Source organism: Dermacentor albipictus, chromosome 3 (assembly GCF_038994185.2).
Source record: "Dermacentor albipictus isolate Rhodes 1998 colony chromosome 3, USDA_Dalb.pri_finalv2, whole genome shotgun sequence".
Taxonomy (NCBI): domain Eukaryota; kingdom Metazoa; phylum Arthropoda; class Arachnida; order Ixodida; family Ixodidae; genus Dermacentor; species Dermacentor albipictus.
In genome coordinates, this window is record NC_091823.1 from 121,309,024 (window position 1) to 121,321,613 (window position 12,590).

The following is a 12,590-nucleotide window of genomic DNA, read 5'->3' on the forward strand; positions in this document are numbered from 1 at the left end:
TTCGAGTGTCAAAAAGACATTCTAGACCAAATCCAGAGTGATTTCCGGCGCCGGGGGTCGCTTTGGTCGGCGGTGCATGGACAGCACGAAAAAATTTCGGGGGGGGGGGGGGGGGGCTCAAGCCCCCCCCCCCCCCGAAAAGAGAAATTTGGTCCGTCGTGTGGATCGGCCTTAAGCAACCATGGTCGGTCATGTGGCAGGATGGTTGGGGGTTCTGGGTGTTGGTGTGTCGATGGGAAGACCGATGATTTATTTTTCGGTTTTGTTCAGTGGGCCTGCTTCATCTGTAGGGAATTTCAACGTTGAATCTTCATCCTGGTCACAGCACCATTGCGTTCAAGACTAAGGAAGCAGAGCAGGTACACAGCTAGCCATTTTGGTGGCCGGAAAAAAAAGTGCAACAGATATAACGCACCTTGTTGTAATATACATCCAGCGAAGGTTACTTTAAACGCAGAAAGAATGGTTAAACTGTGTTAGCTATTGTGTGTTTTTAATGTCAGTGCAAGGTCATGCCGAATACTTTATTCAGGTCTTTCGAGAGTCCAGTACTATGTATCGTAAATTAAACGCAAGTGTCGACCCACACGACGGACCAAATTGCGCTTCTAGACCGCGGTCCGCGCATCACGTGATATGACGTCACCAGTTCGTGCGGAGCGCCGTTGGCCCGCGCAATACATAGCGCTGATTCGCAAGTTTCGTAGGGGCCACTGGCGTGTTCGCGCTGAATAAGTGTCTTTTAAAACTACAGGGGAACACTTTAAAGGCACACTTTGAGATACTTCGATTTGTTTATTAGGACTCTGTAATTTCATTTATGTAGACGAGCAACTCGCATCTTGCGTGTCTTTTGTTGCGGCAGGTGGAGGCAGTATAGAAAGCAGAGGCATATGCTCCATAAAGTATGAAACGCAGGTATGAAAGTATGTATGAAAGTAGTATGTACGTAAAGCATGAAACAAAGTATGAAACGACCACGTTGATGAAACGTATGCCTCGCATGAACACGTGGTCAATGATACCGCCTATTCTGCATGTTGCGAGGTAGTCTGCGCTGCTAGGTTGGAACAATGCCAACCCCTACGTCGTCTTCATGAAATCGGCGATCTACCCTCTGAATGTCCGCGTTGAAGTTGCGCGTTAACATGAGTGAAATGGTCTTGTCCTTTTCACACTCTGTATAAACTGAAATGTAACCGCATCTGATGCAAACTGGACTAGCTAAAAAGTTTTGGATGTCCTTCTGGAAATGCCGTGTACGTTCTCGGCGTCGGCACACGGCGAGCACACCTGTGCTATTCAATGAGACAAGTGTTAGAAATAAATTTTGTTTGTTAGTTTATTTATTTAAAATGTACGTCCGTCTCTTGGCCAATGCACAATTTGCCGGCGAGGTCGGAGAGGATACCTGGCAACATTGTTTGTTTTTGTCGGCACTCATTTCATAATCAGTGGTTCGAGAGGCGCAGGCAACTGAAATCAAAGGACTCTTAAGGTTTCTGTTCGAGGAAATATAACTAAGCAGGCATCTTATAATTGCACATTTCTTCTCATTTTAAATGTACCGGTCGCTTTTTGGCCGATCGCCCGTTGCGGCTATTTGCCATTGTATGAATATAATCATATCCAACAAGCGGACCCTCTTCTTGGTCATTGTGGGTGCCATAATATGACAATATGACAATATATATGACAGTTCCATTGTCGGAACTGCTAGAGCACCCCCCAAGCGCCCTATATAGTGAGACAAAATGCGTAAGGCGTTGTCGGCTCACCGTGCGGTCTCTGCAAGACATACGCTCTGCACGCAATGCGCCATCATTTATTGCAATAGTAAATTTCATCGCTGCGGCTCTGCGAAAGGGAGAGAGAGCTCGAGTCCTACAATCCCGAAGCACCCACTGTCACGTGGTGTCGCAGCAGCCTGCTGCCTGGCTACGGTTGCGTTGGCAGCAACATTCTGTGGACCAGAGCATGGGACCTGGTGCACAGGGGCAACCTCGCAGCTACACCGACCGGGCACCGCGCTTAGTCCTTGGACGACATAGCGCGGCTTTTCTTGGCGCTGGCGCGCTGGCGGGCGTGGCGTCGGTGCGCCAGGAGAGACCCGTAGTAGCACAGCATGTTAAGGGAGAGAGTGACGGCCAGCGCGTAGAACAGGCCACGCGACATGCCCGCGTTCTCGTAGACGACGCAGGCGCCACTCTTGCCGCACGACCGGTGCCACGACACGCACGTCTGGTCCACGATGCCGCCGAAGATCACTGGCGCCGGGATGGACCCTGTCGGGAGAACGCGTCGGTTAATACACAGGGTGTGCGCGCTCGGCTTCGCCGATCTCGTGCAGTGCAGCGAAGGGACGGATCGTGTATGTAGGCTAGTCAGGACAAACCGCGTGTTTCGCAGAGATGAGTGAAGGCGGGACATTATGCGTCGCTGGTCCTTCCGGAATGTGCATTTTGTTATGCGGCAACGCGTACAAAAGTGTGCGTGCCAATGGTATACCGGCCGCTTATAAAGCGCTCGTTGTAAGCCAGCTTTTACTCAGAAGCTACCCAGTTTAAACGAATTCTATATAGCTTCGCTACAATATACCTATACCGCCGTACCTCGACTGATCAGGTATGCCATTTATTGCAGTTCAATTTCGGAGCTTCCACTGGCAGCGCCACGCAAGACCCACGTGTTGCTCATATACTCTACGTCTGCGCTTAAAGCGTACTTGCTTTTAGTACGGAGTTCCGGTCACGTCAACAGGCAAGAAAGAAGAACAAGACAGACAACGTTTCTACATGAATGTCGGCCTTTCCCTTGAAATGCCAAATTGTTCAAGTTCACGCGTCTTCTTGTGCAATCCTCAGAAATGTTTTCCCGGTATTTACAGGTCACTACGCTGGTCAATTAAGATAATTGCAGCGACAATTCAACCGCAGAAGATGGCCAGGATAAGTGCCTGCACATCTCCTGTCGTACTCACCCACAAGGCGTCCGATGATTTGCCTGATGCCGAGCGCCAGCGACCGCTCAGCGGGCTTCACGCACCTGTGCACGTTAATGCAAAGAATGCATCATCCGTAAGTGCAACTTGGAAGCTTGTTTATGTTGTACGTAATTGGCATGAAGCCAGCAAGATTTTTATTGCGAAAGCAATACTGCTCGCACTTTCGGCCTATCGGTGGTAGTGGCGCCTCCTTACGCAGCTGCGCGTCACGTGACCGTATGACGTCACGCCAGACCGAGAGACGGGGCCCCAGCTCGTGGGCATCAATGGTGGAGGCGAAGCCTTGCGCGCCGCTGCTGCGGCGCTACCGAAAGAGGGCGCACGCTGGTGTGACGTCACGCTAGGAGGATAAATGGGGCTACAGCTCGGCTCCTCGCAGTGGTCGGCGCGCTGCCTTGCGCTATGTCGGATGATGTATAGCCATAAGTTTAACAAAGGGCAACCATGTCCACACCATCAGCCGAACCAAGGCGCAGCCAAGGGTATTGCATTCGCAATCTTCCAGGCTTAACCAAGCTAAGCCTTCAGCCAATTTTTATTTGCACGTGTTTCCAGGTTGTACACTAAATAAACGCACGAAGGTACATTAAGCTTGGAAACTGCAGAAGTGCCACGCAGAAATGACTGTCAGTAAGCACACGCAGGTTTCATCCTCGTTTACCTGAACAAAGTTCAAACCATATATTTCAGGATCTGAAGGCGGATGTTGGCTGCAGGCTGACGTTATCTTCCTGAAATCGCCGACACATATTTGATACGCATTGATTTAGTCTGGCTGACTCACATATTCACAGGGATTCCATTTCACTCACCCAGACATTCAGATGTTTATGTGCACATTGAAGGGAAAGGCTCCGATTTGCAATGAGAGGAGGATTTAAGGACATAGCCATGGCTCTTTTAATTAGCTCTACATGACACTTTGTACTCAGCTGAGGGAAACATTTAATTGTGCATGTATGCATGGTAGATAATATTTCGTGGTTGTATGACCGGATAACGCAGGCGGAGTTCTGGTCGCCTGTACGCTCAAATGTAAATCAGCCGTCACCTTCCTGGTTGTATTTTTTTTTTTCGTCACAAAAGGTAGGTAACGTACGTTTGCTGCGTGGCCATGCGTCGCGGTGCTTGTATAACTCTTTTCAATCGCAATAAAAAACGGACGAAGTTCTTGCACGCGATGTGTTTTGCTCAAGCTGCAAACTTTTTCATCGAAGTTCTGTGTTTTCCTCTATAGACTTCGCGCCGGTATCCAGTCTGGCGTGAACGCGTATACTATAGGTAAAGAAGGCTTCGCTCCGAAAGCGATATTGACGCAGCGTGAATGCTTCACTGCACGACCACTGTTGCGCTGCAGGAGCACTGATGCGCAACGACCAGTAGAAGGTTCCATTAGGTAGGCCTACAGTTTATAGATTAGGCAGAATCGATTTTGGTGACGCTAGGCTTAGGTTCAATTAAACCGGGTCTGTTCGAGGATGCGCCTGCGCACCTGATGGACGCCGCGGTTGAAGGAGCTGCGTTGAGGAATGTTGCGCTGAACGCGAGGAAGACGCCTGCCAGGAACGGGAAGAGCAGACCGCACGCGGTCGGGCAGCGCGAACGGGTCGCCTGCACGGCCTCCAGGAGAAGCTGGTCGGCGCTCAGGCCCGGCACTTCGCTGAGCGTGCTGTTGATGCACGTGCAGCCGCTGTACATCTGCAAGCGAGCAGGAAGCGCGCGCTGATTCGCTAGAAGGAGAATAGACACTAGTCCTATAAAGCGTAGATAGAGACAGCGCGTCTTCTGCGATGTCGAGGGGAGGACGGCAACCACACCCGCAAAAAGATCATTAACGTGGTGTAGATGGTTCACGTATTTCTTTAATTATTCATTTGGTGGTTTAATATGCCCTCAATGTCAATACACCTTGCAGAATGGAGTGACCTATAATATAGTGGAACAAGGCATTGCACTGGAGCCAGCGCTTCGACAAGTGGGCTTGCTGTCGCCAGTGCAGCGCGCTGCTGTGAAGGAGACAATGTTGTCTCCAGTGACATTTCTCTTTCGACAAATGATCATTTCAAACCTCCGTCATTGTGTTAACAACCGTCTTACTTGTACAAAAGGAAGTGGTTACACAGGATGCTTGATGCTTCTACGAGTACGGCCGGCAGTGTGGAATCTGATAAAAATTGCAGCAGATCCAACGGGCCCTGTTAGAATTCATGTACAAGCGAAGCTCGCGAGGCAGTGTTTACGCGCACCTTCTAATATCGCTCAAGGATGCCCCGAACGAGAATATCTGCAGTGCAATGCGCCTTTGAACGCAACCAGCGTTATTAGCCCCGAGAATTAGGAGTGGCGCCCTCTCGCGAGTGACGTCACGGCCAGGACGCCGCTCGCTCCGGCTCGCTCGGCTGCCGCGCGCGCTCGTTCCCTTCGTGTATGCTTGGGGTATGGGTGGCTCGAGCCGTAACTATTGAAGGATTGGTCGGCTTCTTTCTGCTGCCAAGCCTGAACCACAGTTTCTTCTTCAAAAGCGTGTGAGTCGAGAAACTTTGCGGCTTGGATATCGCAAGCTAAGTAGCCTTAAAGGGGTCTACTAGGTTTTGCAATGCATATATGCGCCGTGTCTATCGGTAAATTTTGACTAAAAAAAGAATATCTGCAAATTCAACGCGCGAAGTTGTGTATGATGCTACGCTAAACATTTAACATTCCTTTAGTATTTAGCTATGAGAGGCATTGCATTTTACATGGAAGAAAAATTTGGTAATTGGCGTCAACACGTTATCTGATTTTAGAAAGACACTGTCCAGCGAAGCTCTCATCATGATTCCTATTACTCTGGTGTGTTGTTCTATTCAAATATGGCCATTCATTAATGCGTAAAAAAATAGTTAGGCGCGCATTTCTTATGAAAAAGTTTGCTGCTACTTTCATCCCCCTCTGAAACAGGCCTCCAAAAAACGAATTGCTCATGGCTGCTAACACGACGGCGCGTTATGTAGAGCATTTACATAGTTAATTCACAAACACCAAAGTAGCAATCACCTGAGAGAAAAGTTTCGTTGTTAAGATCGAGAGTCACTCAATTGAAAGTGATGAAATGTTTCGTAGTGGCCCTCAGTAGCCTTTATCGACAATATGGCACACCCCTGATCACGTAACGGTAGCAATCGACTGTCCGTATGGCGAGGCACGCTATGTTCGCGAAACCCATCAGTTCACTACAACTTCGAATAAAAACCATAAAGCATGTTTTTTTACAGCGCCAACTGGAATGGCTAAAGTATTCTCGAGCTACTACACCGCAGCTTAGATTTCCTGTATACAAAAGGAAAATTCAAGCACCTTCTGTCTCACCATGTCTCGATCCAGCGTTATTCAATTATACAAACTGATAACTATTCGCTTCGTAGGTACATAAAAGAGAACCTTGCAGGCAAATTAAGTTTGCTCCAATCCAATCGCAAACATTCATAAAGAAAGCACCACAAGCCTTGCATATACTTTCACTTGATTTCTGACCCTCCACCGGGGGAATTTCGATATCTTCAATATGTCCCATACTACTAATCATTGACGCTTCGACTTCTTTCTGGCTGCAGCTATGCGGTCCAGCAGGCATGCTTCACTAAAAAAATTGGGCCGAGCAGCCTGTGTCAGTTCGCCAAACAGATTCGTCATGTATATTCCTCAAGCAGCAAGCACCAGTAAATTTCTCAAGTGAGTTTGATTTGATTAATTTCCATTTACACACACACATGTACAGAGGAGTGGTAAGTGGAGGTGGATGAGGGAAAAAAGTCGCACAGACGCGGCTTGAGGTAACCTCACCCCCTTAGGTACAATATGGCTGCATGGGGTAACACATCAAGCGCCATATAAATTACATTTATATAGTGGCCATAAAACATTGCAGTTATACAATATACGAAAGAACAGTGAAATATTTCCACAATAACAATGCAAAACACACTGCGGCATTGAAATAAATAAATGATATACACTTGGTAATATAGACAAAAAAAGAGGAACATAACTTATATTATTAATCATTAACAAACGCGCCCTAAAGAGGTGAGTTGAACGTGTAACATGGAAAAAGAAATATATATTGGTACATTCCTATTTGTACTCTGTAAATAGCTGTAAGCCTTCATTAACTTTACTTCAAATTTCCGCCGCTTAAAAAAAACTAAACACGTGAAGAACCGCCTAATGTTGACAGGCAGTTAAAGAATCAAGAGAGGCGTGTAGAATCTAACCTCTGGTATTAGTTAAGTCCCCGTGCTACTGCCGAGCGTTTCTGTGAGGAAATGCAAAAATTCGATATTATACCATAAACTACTCGTCGTGAGCAAACCTATTTTAGCGGAATAAAATCAACGTAACTGCTGTAGAAGTCATATATAGCCAGCTTTGTCACATACTTGTTGCACCGCGGCAGGTATGGTATCATAACTGGATTCCTATAGGCTATGCTTTTGCGATTGTCTATCCGCGCATGAAAAACCCGCAATGGGCTGGTCTGCGTCGCTTCGGCTGGCACTGTAGCGTTGCCTTCGAGAGCTGCATAGTTGTCTAAGAAATTAGCTCTTTGAATATATGTTCGCAAAGGAAGACGTCGTAAAAATATATTTGAGACGACCACCATAAGTATACAAGCAGAGAGAACGAGGGCGAACAAACGAAAACACCGCAGAAAGCGCCCGGACAACGCCCGAATTGTAGCAGACGACAGGCGCGAGTCCGTGCCCTGACGTCACGCGAGCGGCGCTCGCAGCGCCGCTCGCGTTCGTTCTCGGGAGCTGTGGATGAGTTTGTACCGGTGGCGCCTTCATGCGGCGGTGCCACGAACGCAAGGGCATGTGACGGCTGGGCCGGACCAACACCGCCTAGCAGTTGTTGGCCGGACTCGGCAGGCGCTGCCGCCACCTACGATGATTTGATATGTTTAGTCGTCTTTATCGGCTTTGCGTTGCCGAAATACCAAGCAATAGCAATTGCAGTTTAATATTTATTTGGCCGGCGCTGGGTGCACGCGCGTGGCAGCAGACGACCCCAAGTGGAGTCCGCTGCTGCCACGCATGATGACGTCACAAAAAGAAAACTTTGTAAAATATACATGAAATGCTAACGTTATCGTTTTGTTGTTAAATACACTACGCCTAAATAAATAAAGCATTTATTTTGTGCTGCGTTTTAAAATCGAAAATGACTGTCGGCGCCTACACACGCGTGCACGCAGTGGGAGGACGTACCGTTGCGATTCCTTGTGGCTGTGTGGTGTGTACAAATCACTGTGTAATATCGGCGAGTACGAATAACGTTGCCGTTACGAAGCTACAGAAGCTTCGAACGAACTGTGCTGCATCCACGAAACCGCACGACATGTCGCATCATTTGGACTGTCGGTTTCGAAGAGTCGTGGTAGCACAGCGCCGACTGCATATTGGGTCACTGTGTAATATCGGCGAGTACGAATAACGTTGCCGTTACGAAGCTACAGAAGCTTCGAACGAACTGTGCTGCATCTACGAAACAGCACGACATGTCGCCTCATTTGGACTGTCGGTTTCGAAGAGTCGTGGTAGCACAGCGCCGACTGCATATGGTGTCGACACGGATCATGCATATTGCAGGGTGTGTCGTATGTAGCGATTCTTTAAGTTGTGTGTACGCCTTCTGGCAAAGTCGGATGCCTGTTTGGCCTTGGACACCACGTCGACACACTGCTCTCGAGCTCGAAAACGCAGAAGTGGTGCGCGTCGGCATTGACGTCGATGTAGGGTGCATACACATTTCCAAATCGCTGTGCAAAGTAAGGGCGCCTTTTGTCGATGAACAAAGTGCATTCAAACATTTCGTGTCGCCTTACGCACGCAGAAGCCTAGTAACGAAAGCCTGGACGTGAAACGTGAATCTAACAGAAAGGCCTGTTCCCGCCTGAAGGCAATGTCAGCAAGTGTCCGTGGCGAATGTCAAAAAGTTCTGCCAAACTGAGAGCTTACATATGCTCCATTCACATCAGTAAATTCAACAAACAAGAGCAACAGCACTAAAAAACGTAACAGGAGCTGCACAAGACCACACTACCAACCATAAACGCGCTCCAAGGCATAAAGAAACGAGCTGCTCCAGCGTTGCGCCCAAGTGTGGCTCGAGATCGCAAGATCGAACACCATCCGGTTCTTCCAGCGCAACTAACTAGAACAACATTCTATCACACAACACAGTAAGAAACCGTAACATTGTGTTTTAGCTAAGCTGAAAAGCTGAAGCAGCTCCAGCAGCGCGCGCAAAACTATAAACCGCAACACGCCATACTTGTTTAAAGAACGTCATCATAACTGTGACGTCACTTCCGTGCGTGGCAGCAGCGTTTTAGTATGGCATTTCGCTTCTACCACGCGCGTGTCAGCAGTTTATATTTATTTTTGAGTGCACGAACGGAAACGCACAAGGCTACATGTTATGCCTCATAAGCACTACAGTCACTCAGGCAATATTTGTAGTCTTGTGACAAACACCTCGTTATTGTATGATCAACGAAAAAATCGTATCAGTCTTCGTCCACCACTTTGGTAGCAGCGAAAGCCTTTTAGTTGAATATCTCCCAGGCAAAGCCCTGAAAGAGCACAAACGCTATATTGAAGGTCATATTTGGTGATAACGCACCTTTTGAGAGTCGAAAAAGAAAACGCACAACTTTGACGCCGACCTACATTTGCAAGAGAAATCGCATTACGTGAACGTCACCGTGTATGTGTGATATCATACTTGAGGCGACCCAAATTGACGTAAAAGAAGTTTCATTGATGAGCGGCAGATGCCGATGGTCTCCTCGGACACATACGCAGCGGCCGCATGATACGTATACCCAATGGTATCAGAAGGAGCCAACAAACAAAGGCACCAAGGACAACACAGGGTAAATTACTTGTACTTAGTAATTGAAATAAAGAAATGATAAATTAATGGAATTGAAAGTGGATGGAAATACAATTTTCCGCATGTGAGGAACGATCCCATGTCTTCGCATTACGCGTGCGATACGCTACTAATTGGACACCCGGGGCGCCGTAACCTCTAGAACTAACCCTGAGAGTTTTAACAAGCGCCAGTACTCACATACCTAGGCGGCGGATGTGGAACATCCATCTGCCGCCCGTTTCTGCTTGGAACATATACTTCTGCTGCATTTCTGCCTCCGACAGAAAGGATGTGTTGCGACACTGTGTTGCTGGCTAAAAAGCAAAGTGATATGTAACGTCCGGCTAATATTTGGGGAAAGGGAGGCGAGAATTTAGGTCTGAAATTTAGTGTTAAAAAAGTAGGTGTTAGATATTCAATGAGAACAGTGAACACACAGTGACAACACAGGGCCAGGAAATACCTCGCGTAAAAGAATATAAATACATTGGTATATATACAAACGAAGGCCATAGATATATTGTTACGGTGGGAAAAGAGAACAAGGTCGTCGACGGTGAAGACGACGAAGTGCAACGGCCTCTTGGGATTCTCGGCTGCTGTTTTTATACGCCTTGTAAATACACGGTGTAAATAGTTTTATACACATGACAATATGAAAACACAGGTAAAACAAATAACAGTAAAGGAGAACAGAAATGCTGCCATAATGAAACAGAACGCTATGGGGACACAGTAGGTACGAGGTGCTCCGGGGTATGTGGGAAGGTGTAATGGTTCGAGAACTTGCATTTGCAAATGCTGTTGTTTACTTGAAATCAGGGGTACAATCAGGACTCGATGGCAACCAAAGGTCAGTGGGAAGCCTCGCATTGGACGCTCACAGGAAGACTACAAATGAAGCTGTGCGGGGTGATATGGGCTGGCCAAGTTTTGAAGTGAGGGAAGCTCATAGTAAAATTGATTATGAAGAACGATTGAAGAATATGGAAGAAAGCAAATGGACTGGGAGAGTGTTCAGGTTTTTGTATAGGAAAACATTGATTCACAGTGGAGGAAAAGAGTTAGCAAGCTTACCAGCAAGTATGCGACCTTTATTATGAGCAACATGGCAACAAAGAACGTCAAGCGGAAAATCAGAGCGGCTGAGATAATATCATGGGTGGCGGCAATGGAAAATAAACCTGCTATGAGTAACTACTTAGGAGGAAAAACGAAATCAGGAAAGAAACAATTCATGATAACTCAAAGGGAAGCTCTTTACTTTTCGAAGCGAGATGAGGATGCTTTAGAACACGCACTTATAAAGCAAGATACAACAAGGAAGAAGCATGTGCTTGCTGCGGCAAAGCTAGGGAAACGATGGAGCATGTTTTAGTAGAATATGAAGATATCTACTCAGCGGTCGATTTAGGCACCTCTGGCCTCCTTGAAGCCCTTGAGTTCAGTGAGAGCAGGGGGAAAGTAAACATGTCCGCGGTAGAGATTAGTAAGAGGCGACTGGAAGAGTGGTGGAAGAAAAGTAGGGAAACGACAAACAAAGGAGGCGTACAAAAATAAAGTTTACAAAGATGTTCAGAAGGTTTGGTTATGGGAATTTATCGTGTTCTTTTTTTTATTTTTTTTCCTCTTTAACATAGGTAGGCCATTAGGCAATATAATACCTGGATCTTGGTCGAGAAACCCACCCCCCCGTTCCAAAGGGGACGCTTATACCATCCATCCGTCCATCCGTCCATCCATCCATCCATCCATCCATCCATCCATCCACCCACCCTCATCCAACCATCCGTCCGTCCGTCCGTCCATCCGTCCGTCCGTCCGTCCGTCCATCCATCCATCCATCCATCCATCCATCCATCCATCCACCCACCCACCCACCCTCATTCATCCATCCGTCCGTCCGTCCGTCCGTCCGTCCGTCCATCCATCCATCCATCCATCCATCCATCCACCCACCCACCCACCCACCCACCCTCGTCCGTCCGTCCGTCCATCCGTCCATCCGTCCGTCCGTCCATCCGTCCGTCCGTCCATCCATCCATCCATCCATCCATCCATCCATCCATCCATCCATCCATCCACCCACCCTCATCCAACCATCCGTCCGTCCGTCCGTCCGTCCATCCGTCCGTCCGTCCGTCCAGCCATCCATCCATCCATCCATCCATCCATCCATCCATCCATCCATCCATCCATCCATCCATCCACCCACCCACCCTCATTCATCCATCCATCCGTCCGTCCGTCCGTCCGTCCGTCCGTCCGTCCGTCCGTCCATCCATCCATCCATCCATCCATCCATCCACCCACCCACCCACCCTCATTCATCCATCCGTCCGTCCGTCCGTCCGTCCATCCATCCATCCATCCATCCATCCACCCACCCACCCACCCACCCACCCTCGTCCGTCCGTCCGTCCATCCGTCCATCCGTCCGTCCGTCCATCCGTCCGTCCGTCCATCCATCCATCCATCCATCCATCCATCCACCCACCCACCCACCCACCCTCATTCATCCATCCATCCGTCCGTCCGTCCGTCCATCCATCCACCCACCCACCCACCCACCCTCGTCCGTCCGTCCGTCCGTCCGTCCGTCCGTCCATCCGTCCATCCATCCATCCATCCATCCATCCATCCATCCATCCATCCATCCATCCAT

General features: G+C 48.3%; 1 protein-coding gene across 1 annotated transcript in view; it reads right to left on the reverse strand.

Moving 5' to 3' along the window:
- Positions 1-1,805: 1,805 nt before the first annotated feature.
- LOC139057563 (solute carrier organic anion transporter family member 4A1-like) overlaps positions 1,806-12,590 on the reverse strand; it is a 79,509-nt gene continuing 68,724 nt past the window's right edge. The window contains exons 12-14 of the mRNA XM_070536004.1: positions 4,497-4,702; positions 2,981-3,045; positions 1,806-2,285 (exon numbers count right to left, since the gene is read on the reverse strand). Coding sequence (XP_070392105.1) covers positions 2,032-2,285; positions 2,981-3,045; positions 4,497-4,702 — 525 coding nt within the window. The 3' untranslated portion in view covers positions 1,806-2,031. The remainder of the gene's footprint in view (positions 2,286-2,980; positions 3,046-4,496; positions 4,703-12,590) is intronic.